At 50.3% G+C, this 17,781-nt stretch overlaps 10 protein-coding genes across 10 annotated transcripts; 7 read left to right on the forward strand and 3 right to left on the reverse strand.

Annotated features, from left to right (window-relative positions):
* Positions 1 to 634: 634 nt before the first annotated feature.
* Positions 635 to 949, forward strand: N7539_003289 (uncharacterized protein; the record flags this gene model as incomplete). Its single annotated transcript, XM_056932891.1, has 2 exons — positions 635 to 664; positions 716 to 949. The coding sequence occupies 2 exons, from the start codon at positions 635 to 637 to the stop codon at positions 947 to 949; spliced, it is 264 nt and encodes an 87-aa protein (XP_056792850.1).
* Positions 950 to 3,927: 2,978 nt separating this feature from the next.
* On the reverse strand, positions 3,928 to 4,876 carry cnaB (calcineurin regulatory subunit B; the record flags this gene model as incomplete). Its single annotated transcript, XM_056932892.1, has 5 exons — positions 3,928 to 3,938; positions 4,028 to 4,362; positions 4,468 to 4,541; positions 4,639 to 4,691; positions 4,768 to 4,876. The coding sequence occupies 5 exons, from the start codon at positions 4,874 to 4,876 to the stop codon at positions 3,928 to 3,930; spliced, it is 582 nt and encodes a 193-aa protein (XP_056792851.1).
* Positions 4,877 to 5,194: 318 nt separating this feature from the next.
* On the forward strand, positions 5,195 to 5,468 carry N7539_003291 (uncharacterized protein; the record flags this gene model as incomplete). Its single annotated transcript, XM_056932893.1, has 2 exons — positions 5,195 to 5,280; positions 5,321 to 5,468. 2 exons carry the CDS (start codon positions 5,195 to 5,197, stop codon positions 5,466 to 5,468), a joined length of 234 nt encoding a protein of 77 aa, XP_056792852.1.
* Positions 5,469 to 5,615: 147 nt separating this feature from the next.
* N7539_003292 (uncharacterized protein) lies at positions 5,616 to 7,583 on the forward strand (the record flags this gene model as incomplete). The annotated part of the gene is made up of 5 exons (XM_056932894.1): positions 5,616 to 5,774; positions 5,891 to 6,373; positions 6,467 to 6,763; positions 6,824 to 6,838; positions 6,921 to 7,583. The coding sequence occupies 5 exons, from the start codon at positions 5,616 to 5,618 to the stop codon at positions 7,581 to 7,583; spliced, it is 1,617 nt and encodes a 538-aa protein (XP_056792853.1).
* Positions 7,584 to 8,353: 770 nt separating this feature from the next.
* Positions 8,354 to 10,052, reverse strand: N7539_003293 (ribosomal lysine N-methyltransferase; the record flags this gene model as incomplete). The annotated part of the gene is made up of 4 exons (XM_056932895.1): positions 8,354 to 8,824; positions 8,887 to 9,114; positions 9,175 to 9,773; positions 9,902 to 10,052. The coding sequence occupies 4 exons, from the start codon at positions 10,050 to 10,052 to the stop codon at positions 8,354 to 8,356; spliced, it is 1,449 nt and encodes a 482-aa protein (XP_056792854.1).
* A 496-nt stretch (positions 10,053 to 10,548) lies between these two features.
* kae1 (O-sialoglycoprotein endopeptidase) lies at positions 10,549 to 11,761 on the forward strand (the record flags this gene model as incomplete). The annotated part of the gene is made up of 2 exons (XM_056932896.1): positions 10,549 to 10,900; positions 11,013 to 11,761. 2 exons carry the CDS (start codon positions 10,549 to 10,551, stop codon positions 11,759 to 11,761), a joined length of 1,101 nt encoding a protein of 366 aa, XP_056792855.1.
* Positions 11,762 to 12,428: 667 nt separating this feature from the next.
* N7539_003295 (putative Snf1 kinase complex beta-subunit Gal83) lies at positions 12,429 to 13,914 on the reverse strand (the record flags this gene model as incomplete). Its single annotated transcript, XM_056932897.1, has 3 exons — positions 12,429 to 12,476; positions 12,537 to 13,104; positions 13,178 to 13,914. 3 exons carry the CDS (start codon positions 13,912 to 13,914, stop codon positions 12,429 to 12,431), a joined length of 1,353 nt encoding a protein of 450 aa, XP_056792856.1.
* A 355-nt stretch (positions 13,915 to 14,269) lies between these two features.
* N7539_003296 (uncharacterized protein) lies at positions 14,270 to 14,781 on the forward strand (the record flags this gene model as incomplete). Its single annotated transcript, XM_056932898.1, has 2 exons — positions 14,270 to 14,464; positions 14,539 to 14,781. 2 exons carry the CDS (start codon positions 14,270 to 14,272, stop codon positions 14,779 to 14,781), a joined length of 438 nt encoding a protein of 145 aa, XP_056792857.1.
* A 531-nt stretch (positions 14,782 to 15,312) lies between these two features.
* On the forward strand, positions 15,313 to 15,822 carry N7539_003297 (cupin domain-containing protein; the record flags this gene model as incomplete). Its single annotated transcript, XM_056932899.1, has 2 exons — positions 15,313 to 15,341; positions 15,423 to 15,822. 2 exons carry the CDS (start codon positions 15,313 to 15,315, stop codon positions 15,820 to 15,822), a joined length of 429 nt encoding a protein of 142 aa, XP_056792858.1.
* Positions 15,823 to 16,171: 349 nt separating this feature from the next.
* Positions 16,172 to 17,191, forward strand: N7539_003298 (NADP-dependent oxidoreductase; the record flags this gene model as incomplete). The annotated part of the gene is made up of 1 exon (XM_056932900.1): positions 16,172 to 17,191. One exon carries the CDS (start codon positions 16,172 to 16,174, stop codon positions 17,189 to 17,191), a length of 1,020 nt encoding a protein of 339 aa, XP_056792859.1.
* Between the last annotated feature and the right edge of the window lie 590 nt (positions 17,192 to 17,781).

Raw genomic sequence — 17,781 nt, forward strand, 5'->3', positions numbered from 1 at the left:
AAATGGATCATCGATCTATCAGCAGCCAAGCAATCCAGTTCAAAGGTACTGACTAGTTGTGCCCCTCGGGCGCAGAAGAAAGGACAGTACCTGAGGACAGAGTAGTCAGTAGTGAAGTACTGTACTAAACTAAAGTAGTCGTTACATTAGTTAACTACTACTACTACACACCAAGTGACTAACTACAGACTAATACAGACGGCGACGATCACTTGACAAGTTAGGTTAACTACCTCTCACGAGGAAAGCTTTCGCATGACAGCCCCATGGGATGGAAGCTGTCATTTTCGATTGATCGGGCCACGATTGGCTCTCATCTGATCCGGTGGTGTGGTTGGCATGGGGCGCTGCCGAGATTGGATTTGATCTGAAAGAAATTGGATGTGTTCATTCGGGGCTTCGGGCGATCAGACGGGGAGTTTTGGACCCGGTCCCGGTGAATAGGAAACACTAAACAGTCTCTCCAGGCCGCTTGATCGGAGAATCCATGATGGATCTACAGTAGAAGTTTCGATGCAGAGTATTTTGCAGACTTGAGCGGGGGCTGTGTGGATGGAAGGACCTACAGTACTAGATTTTACAACACGCTGGATAGGTCGGTGTTCAAATAGATAGCTGTCTATCCCACAAGTTGATGAGAATTTCAGCCACAATTGCAAGACAAGTAGGGCAAACGCTGGACACCAGGTATACTCCGTATGCTTTTATTGGGTAGCGATCATATCGCCGACAGACCCAGCACTACTACTACTACTACTACTACTACGACTACTACGACTACTACTACTACTACTACTACTACTACTACTACTACTACTACTACTACTACTACTACTACTACTACGACTACTACTACGACTACTACTACTACTACTACTACTACTACTACTACCACCACCACCACCACCAAGTCCGATCATTGCATTTGCGCCTGTTTGAGTTCCATTGACCACGCGGACAATTAACATCCCCCCCCCCCCCCCCCCCCCCCCTGTGACATCTGAGACATGCAATCTCAAAGTGAGGCAGGTGGCGACTCTCGGGTTGGCCTGTAGTTTCAAATCATTCAAGGGCGAGAGGAGGATCACCTCAGCACGGCGCCGAGTAACCACGATGGATGGATGTATCAGCCTGAATTGGCCACATGGTACAGAACTCGTTGCCCAAACGCTATATTCTAATGATGGGATTGTCTCTGACTTGCGCTCATCCCTCCTGGCTCCGAGGACAATACGCGTCAGGGAGCTGACAACCTACCTTGCAATGCGGCTGTGACGACCGACTCATGACCTACGTTGGGTTCACCCGTGGGTGAGACAAGTGAATTGCATATTCACATGAAACGAGTCTTGCACGGCTGTTGTCTTGTGTCACAGCATTGAACCATCTCAGCTTCGTCAAACACGGTTACACCCGGGATACGAACTCGGGTTTCGTCTTTGACAATGTAGAAAGAAAAAGGACGTGAGCGATCAGTAAAAGTGAATGCCCCTTCTCTCCACTTGAACTTAGACACTGACTCATCAATAGCCAAAAATTGAAACCTCTACTAGTATGTCTCTGCGATGTTGATGTTGAATTCAGCTCACTGCTACTGCTGCCACGTTTTACCCTACCTCACTCACGTCTATAGTAGTTCGCATCGCTCATCAAACCAAGCAGACTGATAAACGCTATCAACCCCTCTCAGTCCATCGTTCCATTTCTGCCTTCACTTTGATACCTACTCTAAGAATCGCTGTCGGATCCAACTGACAAAAGTAAAAGGCAATCTGCACGACCGACCCCGACAACAGGCCCATGTGTGGCATGTGTCATGCACAGCGGTATACGTAGGATATATAGGTTTCAACTGCAGCCCGAGAACCTGTGAAGCGACGACGAATGGAACTTGGACAACGAGTTGCACCATGCAAGTGAGAGTCAGTCGGAGAATCGGAGAAAGGAAGGTCGAAGAAATTGTCTGCACATGCGCGATATCCCGCAAATCTCACGCTACTCTTTTAGACCAGGAAATGCGAGAGAATTCCAGTTTGTTTCCAATGTTGAGATGTCTCGATTGTAAGCCATCATATTCACATTTTCCTGGAACATTTTGAAGCTGATTCCACCCAGGAGCTTCGTGTCACTGAGCAAAGGTCTCGTACCTAGGATCTATAATGTTCTACGTGCAGTTCATGTTGTGGTCAACCATAAGACTACAGACTCTTCTCATGATGAATCGCTATCTGGTGGTAAACTTCGGCCTGTTCAATGCACAAGGGTATCACTACATGGCATGGCAATGCAGGGCTGTCAGCAAACTTTGAAACACTTGCTTCCATAGACACAGCTTCTACCTTTGCCCTTACTACCAAACTTGCCATGTTTTCTTCCAATTTTCATCAAAATATATTGTGATTTATCCTTGCGATACTACCCTAATTACATTCGAAATCCTGCCAACCCAGGTAGGGCCCCTACGCTCGTCAATGACTCACTCGTCATATAGATATGTCGCAAGCTGATGTCCTCCCCACAGCACACTCAAACTTCGACCCCTTCCAGTTTTAATTTTGACAGCTTCAACTGATGGGTTTTTTGGAGTTGTATATATCAAATTGCAGGGCTCGTGGACAGGTTTTAGCCATCTTGAGCTCATCCCTTTATTATAGTTAGATTAACCTTGTTATGGAGGATGACACCGATCATTCGCGAATAGTGGAGTGCGGGGAAAAGACCATCTATCTACATTGGACAAGTATGCAAATTGTGACTTCATAGCATTAGAAGGCCCCACGGCCAGTTCTATCAACCGGCAAACGAAGTACATATAGCATTCTACTCAGGTGTCTGTGAGTCTCGAAAGGAATGAGGGTCGAGTAAGCTTAATCTCAACGGGCAAAATTTGATACAGGTAGCCTCAAAAAGCTCAGCAATAAGTTTTCATTTCCCAATTTACAGCGACATCAATAAATCAACGTGTTCCATCAAGACCACCCAGATACAAATTTGGCCCACTGCCTGTATCTTTCACTATTACCACTGGCAGTGACCACTCCCGTCCAGTCAGAACTCTTAAGTTTTCGTCCAACGTCAAGCCACGCAAAGCTCAACTCACTGATATGACTCCAACCTTGCAAATTAGACTCACACAGCATGTCCGCCCTTCCGATCTGACACCGCGGGTGCCACAGAGAAGCCTCGAACCCTTTTTATGCATATTTGGCTGCTCGGCCGGCGAGAGGTTAGCCCGAAGCAAAGGGGAGGTTTCAGGGTCGGCGACGGTCGTTGGACGGTTAGAGCGTGCCGAGGATTGACCGTGAAGCACAGATGCTATTTCCATGAACTCGAGTCAGGTCAATTCGGCTTTGTTGTCTATCTCCCCGAGAGAAGATGACAGCTCATGGAATGATTCTGGCGTGCTCTTCCGAGCCGGGCTACGTTAGGGGTCTTCCTTGATTGTGACTAAGGTTGTATCAACAAACGTCCATAACAGCTGTCATGAGATATACAGTGAGAGCTATCAGCATGATGACCCGGCAAGGCCTGATTGTGTCCTCGGTAGAACAAGGTTATTACGGGTCTCCACAGAGTACTCAAATGACCTCATGCCACAAGCTTTTAACTACTGCCCGATCCGATAGTCTGTGAGAGAATCAATCTTCAGTCAGTGGTTCCGCGAGATGCACCTAGTCATGCATCGTAAGAGGCGCTTTCACCGACTTCCAGTAAAATTGAACGATAACCGCAAAAGAATTACATAAGCAGGCATCATATATCATCGAGGGTCATATCATCAAGCAGCCCGAGGTTGGCGAATATTCGCGGGTGTAGCATCCGGGTGCGATTGAAACGTGATAGGCAAAGGAGAAAACAATATGGGTCAAACAAGGCACCACGGAAGATGCGAACCGAGCCTTTCAGCGCCAATGCGCCCAAGCGAAGTTATATTGAGTCTATCGTAGAATGTTAGCATTCAGCCCGCCATGAAAAAAAACCCCCAGGGATTCGTGAAGAGAGTGTGCCAGCCATGATGGATACGTACTCAGGGTCATGCTCAGATTCACGTCCGTGCTCTCCACCATCTGCGTAAACTCCTCGAAGCTGATCTTGCCGTCACCATCCTTGTCGGCTTCCATGATCGTCTTGTCCACGATCTGTTGTAGCTGGATATCCTTCAAGTTGTTGCCGACCATCATCTTCAAGACAATGAAGAGCTCGCCGTTGGAAATGTATCCGTCGCGATCGATATCGTAGACCCGGAACGCAAAGCGCAGCTTTTCCTCTTTGTTGCCCCGGGCGCTGAAAGCCGAAAGCCCAGTGACAAATTCTTGGAAATCGACGTCACCGCCACCATCCTCGTCGAAAATAGCAATCATTCTGTGCACGCAAACATCGCAATATTAACAGACTGGTCATTCACGATCTCATATGCCCCCAGTGAGCGGGGACTGCAGTCGAGTGGTCGACCTGAATAGAACGAACCTGGTGGCTAAAGGATTCGATGAGATCTGCGGAAGGGAAAGGAACTCTTCGCGATCAATTGTGCCTGACGCATCCTGTGTAGAACCCAGAGTCTCAGCTTTGCGTACCAAACAAAGCAGAAGCCGTCTCTGTCCCTTTCATATCCTGCTCACAAATCAACAATGTACCTACCTTGTCGAGCTTCATAAAGCGTTTGCGCAAGCGGTCCACTTCATCACGGTCGACTGTGCCAAGGCGTTAGCACCAAAACATAGGGCTGCGCACTGGCGTATCGGCGTGCCACTGCGATCGGAGACGTACAGTTGGATGTGGATACAATGTTGTCAAAAAGCTGAGTCGTGCCAACAGAGCCTCGGCGGCGCTGCACGCTGTGCATCGCCGCTGTGTTGGGTTGTGCGGGTTGATCCATTTTTGAGTGACGAAAATAAGAGTTGGAGAGGGGGAGATCTGAAGTGGGGGAAGATAAAGAGGCGAGTGCGAAAGGGGAATCTTAAATTGAGCTCAGGGAGGCGAGTCTATTTTAAGCGGGTGGAGCGGAGCATAGGTGTGGGAGAACTCCAGAAGTGGAAAACAGCAAAGCGCTCAGAATGATGAAAAAGACTCCAGTGAGGATCAGATAAGCGGGGAAGATAATGAAGTGAGGTGGTTCACTCGATGGATGCAGAAATAAGATTTGGGGTACCTTACGAGGAGGAAAGCAGAGTGACGACCTCAAACAGATCCAGAAATGGAAGGTGTGAGCGCGCCGGAGAGCGGAGATGGAGCTCCAAGTTTCAAGCCTGAGGCATACAGTCAGGGGCCCGAGATGATATTGTATGCCTGTTGTTTATGGCACAAATATCACCCTAGTCAGGCATCAACATGATTCTGATAATGCCCAGCCCCGCACTAACCCGATTGAGACAGGCAAGCGAGCCCCTGAGGCCGTGCGCGCGGGCAAAACAGGCCGTCGCTGGGTGACATTACAACGTCAACCCATCAGCTGGCCCAAAAACGCCTGATCTTACGTCGTTGATACCACCCCCTCAACCATCAATTTCCATCATAAAAATACGACTACGAGAAAGCGCATGACCAGACCTATCGAGTGATCCCCATTTCACCCACCCCCCGCCCATGGTCGTTGCCTGTTTGCGCGTCCCGTCGCTATGACTCGGTACGGGGGCTTGGGCCGGACGCGCCCGAAGAAACTCACCTCGAAGGCATCCATCCCTATCGTCCGCGAACACGAGATCGATATCATAGAGGATGAGATACAATCTGCTTTACAACAGATCGAAACCGGCGTTGAAAAGGCCGAAGAATCGGTGAGTAACGAGCCACATTATTTTTAGCCCCATCCACATGCATGTGATCACGTGACTGTATCGTCAAATGGACACGAAATTTTCACGATGCTAACCACGAGACGCGCCGCCCACAGGAGTTTCACCTGCAAGTTGCCATCAATGCTGCCGCCCAAGGTAAAGATAAGGACGCACACATTCCCACTCGAGAAGTCATCCTCAGCGATATTCAATATGCCAAATTGTATCCCCCGGTTTTCTCGCAACCGGCGACGTACATCCGCTTCTCCTCCACGGTGGAGGATTGTTGCGGATGTCCGTACAACATGAACGATGAGGATGATGTCTGGCTCAAGAATTACAACTCCAAACGTGATGCCTCCAGCCAGTGCTCAGAGGATGACTTTGAAGCCACAATGAACTTCTTTGAGGAAACTGCGCAGGCAAAGCAGCCATTTGCCGCGGTGGATAGTCCCCCCGTCCTCTCCTTTGCCGACATGGCGGAGTCAATGGACGCAGCCGTAGAACATTGTGTAAAACGTTTTGCCAAGGATGTCTTCGAGCACTGGAAGGCCCGTCGCATAGCGACGGAAAATCGATCCTTGGAACCATCATTGAAGGTAAGCAGTGCCTTCCATCTTGAAAAATTCCTTCCTCGGCGCATTGCATTGTTTCCGCACCCGCAGGTTCTGTGCTGACTCGACTTTTGAAAGTTCGAAACCGGCCAAGAAACGGACGATAGTGATCCATTCGTCTGCTTCCGTCGTCGCGAGGTGCGCCAAATTCGCAAGACCCGTGGACGCGATGCGCAAAGCGCCGAGAAGCTGCGTCGCCTTCGTAAAGAGTTGGAAGATGCTCGTCAATTGGTCGCACTTGTGCGACAGCGTGAAGTCGCACGCAGAGAGATGCTTCTCATGGAGCGCACCCTCTTCATGCAGCGCAATGAGGTCAAGGAGATGAAGCGTAAACTCAACATCAAGGACGATGATGAGGACCTCATCAACCAAAAGGTAAGATTTTGCGAATGCTCCGTCCGTGTTGTGACAACCCATGCTGACAAGTTGCTTCAGCCCAAGAAGAAGGCGGTCGAGATGCCTCCTCGGCAGCCACCCCCCTCAACTACGCTTGCCATCAAAACCTGGTGTGCAAGGCGCAGAGGATTTGCAGCTCCTGGAAGACGTCCAGGCCGAGAAGGAGAACGAGATTCTTCGCGATATCAAGGCAAACATTGCCAAGCATATCAAATGGAACGAAGGCTTCGTGGATCACACTCGGGCGCCTCTTTCTCCATCTCCCGACAGGACCTTCGATGCAACAGCATTCCGTCCTGCGCTCACTGCGCAATTACCCACACCACCCTCGTCAGAATCATCGGGCGATGCGGTAGACTCGTCATTAGATGTGACAAGCCCACTCTTCTCCAAAGAAAGACTCGCTTCACGGGCCTTGGAATTGCACGATGGGTCTCATCGAATGCCGTCGTTCAGACGCCGCGTTGGTCGTGGTGGTCGTCTCTTCATTGATCGACGGAATCTCGTGGCGCGATGTAGAGCCGATCTTGACCCATTGAAGGCAGATCGATACAAGTATGATCAGGAGGACTCTGACGAGGAGCCTTGCTATTCGACAGATGCGTATAGCATCCAGATCATGCAACATCGTGCCATCACCATGGCCAAGGCGCGCGAACAAGCCGCAGTGGCTGCCCAAGCTCATGCGCAGGCGCAGGCACAGGCAGCCCAGCAGCGCCGGTTGCAGGCCGAGCAAGCGGGAAATGCTCAAGTAGCGAATCCCGCCCCAACTGCACCGACTGCACCTTCAGAGACGTGATGCGTGACCCGGCGCTGATCACTCCCTGCATTATGTTTAATTTTGTCGAGGTTTTGTCGACGGTTTGTTCACTTTCTGTTGTTCTCATTAGCATTTGGCGGGCGTTCTTCTCGGTGGTATGATTCCCTTCGTCGCAGGTTGTTTTATTCCTCTCCATGTTCTTTTTACCACACCTGTAGTTTTATTATCACCACCTCTTCATGTTCTGATGACACGTGCGCGCGACGAAGGGATCCCATGGGCCCGGTTTCTGTCTTCTCCTGTTTGAGTGTCACCCACCTATCCTCGCCGCTTATTTTCCCGCTTTTACTTGCCATCCTTCCCTTCACACCTCATGCTCTTCCCGCAAACGGCAGACTTCTGATATGGTGCAGTATGCAGAGATGGACGGGCTCTTTTCCAGTCTTCTGAGGTGTTGCCTGTATCGCAAGATCGTCTGCGCTGTCAGTGTATATAGTACTTGTTCACTTCTTTTCCGTTTCATCTTTTCCTGGGCAAATGAGCGGGAGCCCGCGACATCTGAATTCTTCTTTTCTCAAGATGAATCTTCGAAGATCATGAAGCCAACGATGACGAGGAGCAGTTGAGAAAAGGAAAAATATCAACACATCGACCATTTTAACAGACTTGTGATCATTCATGGAGAGAAAAAAAAAATTGAAACTTTTTGATAGTCCGGTTGATTGTAGATGGTTGGTGTTAATGAGTCGGCTGGGTCGAAATCAGACGTCCGATCCGACATAATCCCAGCAACGCTTTCATGGTGAATTTCAGACTCGCGCAGATTTGAATTGTCTGACATCGGCATCGGCATTGGCGCCGCGTTTGAGGGATCCGTTGGAGAGGAGGGGCTCAAGCATGGCGAGGACAGCTTGGAGAACCTCCTTCTCGCCGATGCGTACCTGCAAGGCCATCATCTTGCGGCGGTCAGATCCTTCCAGGGCGACGTTTGACTGTTGAAGATTGCCCAGGAGCTGCGAGTCATCTGACAGAGAGCTGCCGTACTGAGATTGCTTGGCTTGTAAGATCTTGTAGAGAAGGCTGGCCTGGCTGCTTTCCATGACTGGCTTGGGAGGCTTGTTCTTTGAACGGCGCTGTTCAAAGTCCTCAGGCGTCAGGCACAGTGTGCTGAGAAGTATGACAAGCTCGGCGGGGAGAATGTCCTCAAGAGAAGCATTTGGCGCGGGCCTAGGAATCACATAGCCATCATCGAGCACGTCGTTGGCATCAAGAAGCTCGAGCTGGAAGTTCAGTTAGTAAAATGACACGAATCATCTTATCAGGTGGTGAAAGCAAAAAATACCCTTGGCTGAGATTCCACATCACTATCAGACAGACCAGCCACTTGACAGATATCGCTGAGAGGCAGCTCGATAACGTCATACTGCGAATAGTTCTCGGTCACGTAACCGTACCGACGAAGCAAATCCGCGCGAGGGATCTCTCCATAGTCATTAAAGATTTCTTGACCCTCCTGAATTGGCTTGATTGCTTTCATAACAAGGAACTCTTCTTCTTGGAAAAGACGAGCCTGCAAAAACATGTTAGTAAACACATAATCATTGCAAAAGTAGCAGGTGGAAGCACACACATTGTTTCGGTCTGCGTCGGCGTTCAGCATGTCAGCTAACGGAACCATACCCTTGGGTAATTGCTCATCCTCATCATCAGTCATGTAGCTCTCATCGTTGTCTTCGGCGTCGTCATCCTCGGTCTCAGCTTTCTCGATGTCAAAAGCGTACGCCATAATCAGCGAGCCCATGACGTGGGCCAGTTCAAGAAGAGCCGCAGCACCCTCGTCACTCTCGTAGGAAGAAACGCCATGAATAGGAGGGAACAGAGTGCAGTTGGCTCGAACAATTGGGACAATTGATTCCAAAATTGACTCATCCGCACCTTGCTTCCCAATCTTGTCCACAATGGCGCTCGCTTGCAACTCTCGCAGTTCTTCCGGCGACCAGAACATCAACGTGTCGAACCGCGTGGGCAAAACTCGGAAATAGGCCGCCCATGTGGAATTGGCACCCTTTGAATATTCATGAAGCATGACCAACATCAGTGACAGCCATGGCCCGAGCGCTTCAAGTTCCTGTCCGAGCAAGTTCTTCAACTCCGAGTTTTGCACCGCGAGAATGAGATTTCGTGGGATTGAGAAAAGTTCCTTGCCCTCGGGAATATTGGAGCGAGCCACTATAGAGAGTATATGTATGAGCGACACGGGAAACATTCGCACATAAATAGTGTCGCTCTTCGGCGAAAAATGAGGAGTTTGCGTGGTGGGGGGCGCCGCTGATATTTTGTCATTGTAGGGTACTCACCAACTCCACGGCCGGAACCTGTAGACCTGAGATCTGCCAGATAGATATTTGGGTTGATTTTGACGCCCGGGCATGTTTCAAGCCATCTCACAAAGTCATTAGACTGTTGTTGGAAGCTTGAGGGGTCTGCGAAGTGGGTGGAGGAGGACATTGTACTGAGGCCCGCTTCTTAGGGAGGCACACGAGATTAGGGCAAGGAGTGAAGACCGTCTGCGCAAGAGGTAAGAAAGACCAATATAATACAAACCCTGCTGAAAACAACACAAGGTATGGAAGACAGCAAAAGGACGACCGGACAGGTGTGTAAGGGAGGAGAAAAAAGAAGTCAGAAGGGTAATGGGGTTCAGGTGCAGTACCTCGTGTACTTCCCGACTGGAACGGGCAAGTGACTTTTTGGGTCGGAGAAACGGGAGGACCGCTTTTTTTGAGCGGGCCTGACTCCCGACCGGCTCAATGCCTGACCGCCTGATCGGCTTGATAGCCTGATAAGGTTGATAACGAAGGTGGAAAAAAGCCGAGGAGGGGAGCCTCCTCTCTTCATTTGTAAATTTTTAGTTGCTGGCTGTGAATCCAGGCTAATCAGTCTCTCGACTTTGATTCCGATTTTCTCTTCATTGAGATAACGAGTTTCAAGCGACACCGTCATCATGATTGCTATTGGGATGGAGGGCTCCGCCAACAAGCTTGGTGTTGGCATCATGCTGCATCCCGAGGACGGCAGCCCACCGCGAGTCCTCGCCAACATTCGCCATACATATGTATCACCACCGGGCGAAGGATTCTTGCCCAAGGATACAGCGCGCCATCATCGAGCGTGGGTAGTCAAACTGGTCAAAAAGTCCTTGAAGGAAGCCCAGGTCTCAGTAGCAGATGTGGATTGCATTTGCTTCACCAAGGGTCCCGGAATGGGTGCCCCGCTTCAGAGCGTCGTGGTGGCTGCGCGGATGCTCAGCTTGCTTTGGAATAAACCTTTGGTCGGTGTCAACCATTGCGTTGGACGTAAGTATATGTTCATTCGGAGCTCTTGCTGTCTACACACACGAACTCCGTGACACAGTCTAACTCCCAGTCGTGGTTTGTAACTAATGCGGCGTGCGCCTCACCTCACTAGACATCGAAATGGGCCGACTAATCACCGGCGCCACCAACCCCGTTGTTCTCTACGTCTCAGGTGGAAATACACAAGTCATCGCTTACAGCTCTCAAAGATATCGGATCTTTGGCGAAACCCTGGATATCGCTGTTGGCAATTGTTTGGATCGATTCGCGCGCACCCTGCATATCTCGAATGACCCCGCCCCCGGATACAATATCGAGCAATTGGCCAAGCAAGGCAAACAGCTTGTGGATCTACCGTACGTGGTTAAAGGCATGGATGTCTCCTTCTCGGGACTCTTGGCTGCAATCGATGGTCTCGCGGCGCAATGGGACCTAGGGGGCGAGGATGCGGCGAACGAAGACTTGAGGGCGCAAGATCCTCAGAGTGATGCCGTCCATATCCCGCAGACTGATGGCAAGCCCACGCGGGCAGATCTATGCTTCTCGCTGCAAGAAACAGTGTTCGCCATGCTGGTAGAGATTACCGAGCGCGCAATGGCGCATGTTGGGTCCAAGCAAGTCTTAATCGTGGGCGGTGTAGGCTCGAATGAACGATTGCAAGAGATGATGGGAGTCATGGCGCGCGATCGGGGCGGTAGCGTCTATGCTACTGACGAGCGGTTCTGCATTGATAATGGCATTATGATTGCCCAGGCTGGTATGCTGGCATATCAGACGGGATTCCAGACCCCTCTGAAGGAATCCACCTGCACTCAACGATTCCGAACAGACGAAGTGTTTGTCGAATGGCGGGAAGACTGAGTCGGCTTACGGATCCTATGTATGCTATGAGGATACTAATGACAATGCATGATCACGAGACACGAGTTCTGCTCACCTTAGTTTGAGCATAATTGCTCTAAGCCCTTTTGCAGTCTAGCTTTGTTGGGCATCGAGCTCCTTTGAACATATACTCGAGTACGATTCCAGTTTGAGTCGAAACGTGACGCGGGGCAAGGTAATCGTAATTCATTGCTGAGGTATGCTCCGGTGATCCTCAACTCTGTTAAATTGGGCCGACACTGCACTTGCTCAAGGACAAACGCCCCCATAGAAGTGAGCTTTAATGGGATAAATTCCTCTCCTCCCCTCTCCCAATATCACGGCCAAACACCTCTCGGTAATTATAAGGGGAAACGCCGTAAACTTTGCATGCTGCTGGATATTGATCCAAATACCTTCCTTACTCATAAAAGGAATGAGTTCCTCTATTGTGTGAAGACACTTTGTTTTCGAGTCTTCGACTGCAAGCACCCGGGCTTTTAGTTCACCTTGCCCTCGAGTCCGTTGACTCTGTAGCAACATTTGTTTGAGGGAACAGTGCTTCAACTTGCTCAAAGAGCGCTCTGTGAAAACTCTCATAAGTCTGCGATAGGACCATCATCTTGGTCTTCGACTGGAGTATAATAAGATTGCCCAGGTCCGTCCCTTAACCTGTGATATCTCCCGTCGGTTTATAGAGAATTGATGTGACATACTAGAAAGCCGGTCAGCGAACGAGGTCCTCGGGGAAAGACAGCTTTCAATGGTCACTTACCTTGCGCTTGTATCGAGTCGTCACGCTCGTTGCTAACACTCCGTTCTTGATGCTGCTTGTTGCCAAATGATTCAACACAGTGTGGTTGGGATAGTTGAGCACACTGCTGTCATCTTTGGTGGGCGTATTGCTGTTGAGGATGGACTTGCCCAAAAACAATGGCAGGCTTGGCGGTGTGGGAGTATCGCTGATAACATTCGCCGCCTGAATGTAGGCAGTACTTTCCTCGTCCTTATCGAGATCGGCGAGGAATTGAGGGATGGCTCTACCAAAGTTTCCGGGCGGAACCTCCTCCTCGATCTCCTTGTTTTGCGGCTCATCAGTCGATTCGTCATTATTCCCATCCTTTACATTGTCTGAGACGGTCTGGGACGCTTGGATTCCTGGCGTAATACTATCGAATCTGTCGTCGGCGCTGATCTCAATGTAATTGACGAGATGATTTGTGAAATCGACAGCGGTAGGCAGGGTGTCGGAAGCTCGCATCTCTCCGTCGACAATGAACTTCAGGTGATGTGTACCAGGTCGGAGATTGAGTGTCGTCGACATGGTGGCACCTTCGCCCTCCCTGTTTTAATGTTAGCAATTGAGCTATCCATATAGATCTTTAGCTATCTTCGCATAAGCAAGAAGACTCATACCCTCTGTGTAGCTTGAACTTCTTCTCCCAATTCACAAAGGTACCTGTCACATAAACTTTCTGTCCGGGACCCGACCACTCAATGTAGGCCGGTACGGCTTTTCCCACGCCACTGGAAGCGTATGTCTGAAGCTCATCGACAATCTCTTCCCCATCCAACGTTGCGCTGCTCAGATTGGACACTCCCTGCTCCATCTGCTCCTTCAGTAGCTGATCAGCCGGCATGGATTGGATATGCGAATCCTCGGGCCCACTGATCGGAGAACCAGGCGTGGTCGTCGCATCTCCGATGGGCAAAGGCATGCGCGGCGGTCGTTGCAAGTGTTGTGATGCGCTATAGTACGAGCTCGGCGGCGGGCCCGATGGCGCCACAGGATCACGACCTGCAACCTGGCGTGCGCTGGGCACCTGCATCGGATTCGAATAATCCGCAGGAATCGCACCCTTGCTTGGCGCATCCTCTTGTCGTTTCCCATCTTGTCTCGAAGGCTTGCTCGTGCTTCTGCTAGGCGATTGGGGAGGATTGCGTGAATGCCGACGATGCGACGGGGAGCCTTGGTAATTTGCTGAGTGTCCTGCCGCAGTCTCTCTTGTCGCTGACGGATCGGCTGCGGTCGCTTTCTGGTGTCTTATCGCGTTCAAAGAGGTACGACGCGCTACCTTGCGCTCCGCTGCCCCATGGTGGAAGTGGCCGTCCGGTCCATCGCCGGAGGGGCCTTTGGAAGGATTGTTGCCCATCGAAGGCGGGGTAGCAGCCTGGGTGCAAGTATCAGGGGTTCAGGAAGGCAGTCTTTTCCGAGCGCGGGTCTGCTAGAAGAGGATCAAAAGCCAAACAATGATTTTGGGAGCATAAGCTCTTGGCGCAGAAAATTGTAGATCATGCGAAGACCGCGGTCTGAAGAGGTGAAGGTCAAGAAGATGACGCTCACCGGTCCAATTAGGATAGGGCTTAGGGTCTATAGGCGGTGATAACTCGGTTTCCCCGGATTCTGCCTCCTTGCCAAGTTTGGGGGCTGTTGCCATGTCCGGATAGTCGACGCGAAGTACACATCTTAACCAGTCCCGTCATTGTCCCATCCTAGTCCATGCTTCAATGGACGATTCCAATGTCTTGACAATCCTAGCATCCATATCGGGTTGGACCTTTGGTGTGCTGGTGGTGATAGTCAGATATACCTGGTCCCTCCTGTACTCTCTGCTTTATGTCATCGCTTGGCCCGTGCTCTCCGTCGGCCGTGGTTTACTCTCTGTCGCGCTATTTCCCTTGCGAGTGCTTCTCAAGTTCGAGGTGAGCAAGAAGAATTCAGCACAATTTTATGCCGATCTTGTGGATTTATCATCATTTCACTCATACATCCATAGGCATTCTTGACGTTTGTGCTGGGCGCAGCGATTGTTGGGGCTACCGTCGGCCTCTGCCTCTACCTGGCTGGAGACTTCTTGTCCAGGGTCCTCCTACTACATTCGCCAGAATTAGAAGAGCCATTGATGTCCAGGTCGATGAAGCTTGAAGACTCTTCCACAAGCTTTGACTGGGAGTCGAAGATGTACATGTCATCGACAATTTTGGAGGAAGAAGAGACTAGCCAAGATTCCAGGGACTGACGGCCTCAAACCTCAGTCAAGATGTTTTCATTCAAAAAGATCAGATAATCAAAATCGTGAGGTCTATAGTATATCAAAAACTACTATGATCGGAGCTACCAAGCACCATCCACATATTCAAGTTTAGTAATGATCCCAACGAGAAAACGTGCTATGTGAAGAACATCGCCAGGATGTTGCACAAGCCCATCATTCAGCGCCAGACCGTCGTGAAGGGGCGAGTCGTACATATATGACTTCTGTCCCGTCGCCTAGGTATTGCCTAAGAATAGCAGCTTTTTGAGATGCTCAAGGTCGGGGGACGTACATACTAACACCAGCGGTCGTGCCCTGAAATGGATGTGCTTCACCAGAACAATCAACTTTACCAATCTTTGAATTGAGACTGTAACACATCCAGGTGACACTCATTGATAGTTTGCCATAAATGTCTACAAGCTGGGTAGAATCTAGCTTGGCTTCCATCCATTTTTCTTCATCCTCATACCCAGCTCCATACTATATACCACTGACAGCCCCTTTCACTTCATTATGCACGAGGAACCTACTTACAATCCGGAGTGAGTACCTCCGCCCGCGCTGTCTTCTTTTCCAATGTGTAGTACATTTGAGAACTCACCATATCTAACCGTCCTTTCCAGGTCCCCCTTGGGGAAGCTCACAATCTGCTACAAACACAAGCTAGAGAATTGTGCGGGCATGACTGTTGTGGGCTTGATCATCGAATACCCTCCAAATGGCGCCACACCACCTCATCGCCATGGAGGCGCCGCCGTGTCTGCCTATGTTCTTCGGGGCGCTATTCTGAACAAAATGAACGAAGATCCGATAGAGCTAATCGAGCAAGGCGACTTGTGGCATGAGCCTCCAGGCTGTCACCATCGTATCAGTGCCAATGCTAGTCAGACTGAAGCCGCCTCGTTTTTTGTCACCATAGTGATTGAAACAGACAAGTTGGGGAGGGAGGGTGTGTCTGTGCTGTTGCAGTATGATGAGGAGTACAAAGACATTGTGGCGCGAAAGATGCAGGGTTTGAAGTGAAGGATGTATGCGCTACATCTGCGAGAGACTACCTAGGCACTAATTTGAAACTGAAGACAGCGATACTTACTCTTCACCACTATGACTAGAATCATTCTCATTACCTACCATTATATATAGAGCTCGTAGATTAGCAAGTTACTTTGATTGCGTGGTCCTATAAGGTTAAGGCCGGGTATTGCAATAATGTGATAATGCGAGATGGAAGCTCCAGGCCTTTTGGGCATTTGTGAGATTCTATGATCCTCTCGCCCTGATCACGCAATCCCATACACCTGAGCCTCCGTCGACCCATTCCACTCTCTCGGTTTGTCTCTCCTCCCACTCCCCACCATCCCCGCCATCCACAATGCAAGCCATCCGCCTTCATCCTGCTCCATCTGGAGCTATTTCTTACTCACCATCCAACCCAGCACCATCCTCTGCCCTTCGACTGGATTATGACATTCCTGTTCCATCACTCTCCGCCCCGGGAGAGCTTCTCGTTCGTGTCAAAGCCTCCACAGTCATCCGCGATATGCTCAGCTGGCCCGAAGTCTACTCGCACCAGTACGCCATCCCAGGCTGGGACGTCGCCGGGATCGTGACAGAAGTCTACTCCGAGAAGAGTGAATTCAAGCCCGGAGACGAGGTGTTCGGCATGGCAAATACCGACCGTGCAGCGACTTGGGCTGAATATACTATCATGAAGGAAGATGAAGTGACTCGTAAACCGGCAACTTTGACCTTTGCTCAAGCTGCGGCATTACCTCTCAGTGCACAAACGGCTTATGAGGCGCTTTTTGAGCATGCGCGTATCCCCATTTCCAATCGCAAAGGGCTGGTTGCCGAGTCTGATGCGAAGGTGAAAGAACAGCGCGTGCTCATCACCGGTGCTGCAGGGGCGGTAGGTGTGTATTTGGTTCCATTTGCGTCGGCCGCGAATGTGCATGTTGTCGCCGCGAGTAGTTCGAATGTGCGCAATGAGGAGTTCTTGCGCGGCCTTGGAGCCGACGAGGTTGTCGAGTACAAGATGCTAGACGACTATGCGGGGCGATTCGATGTCATCATTGATGTAGTTGGCGGGGAAGTGCTAGCCAAGTGCTGGGATTACGTCGCAGAGACGGGGAGGCTCATCACAGTGGATTCAGCCAGTTTCAACTTTGTCAAGGAACATGAGAAGCGGGGATTACGCAAGATGGGGGTAGACGCTCGATTTTTCATCGTCAAGGGTAGCCCAGAGGCATTACGTTGCATTGCTGAGATGGTTGATGCGGGGGCTGTTGGGTCTTTCGTCGCAGAGATCCTCCCAATGGCTCGTGTACGCGAGGCCTATGATCATGCGAATTCGAAGATGAGTGCGCGTGGAAGGGTGATTCTTACTTTTTGACGTGGGGATGCAGTTGCCATCCTCTGCAGTCTGTCATCGGACATATGGCAATCCCCTTGCAACAAACTGTATCCGGCCTGCGAACCGCTGGACTCTGCATTCATCGTGGGGGTGTTCTGTAGATGTGTATCACTACCTCTTAGAATCTACAACTCACAGGTGCCACACGTACTTTGTGTACATCCGTCGTGCAGTGTTATTGTATGCTTCGTATGCGCGGCGAGAGTGACGGGTACCTGGCCGGGTACTTTACCAGACAAGCAACCCGTTCACATCAGTTAAACTTGAATGGATCACTTCGTTGGAGCTTCTATCCCACATTATGCGTATTGTGGATCCGCCAGCTAACGGGGAAAGGGGAATAACAAGAAGCCAACGAGAAGCCACCCTTTTCAGAATTTCGATGGAGATGGCTTTGCTTGAGTACAGTGCAATCTTGGGAAACCTTTCTGCTCAGTCAGTTTGATCATAAGTCGTAATTAACTTAGGTAGTGAATCCATCTTGCAATCACCTCACGTTCATTAGATGAAACCTGACCCGAACTGGAAAGAACGCTCCGATGGATCGCTCCGGACCGGATTGTTCACTG

This window comes from Penicillium diatomitis (genome assembly GCF_028827545.1).
Source record: "Penicillium diatomitis strain IBT 30728 chromosome Unknown utg000003l_segment0_segment0, whole genome shotgun sequence".
In the NCBI taxonomy this organism is placed as follows: Eukaryota; Fungi; Ascomycota; class Eurotiomycetes; order Eurotiales; family Aspergillaceae; genus Penicillium; species Penicillium diatomitis.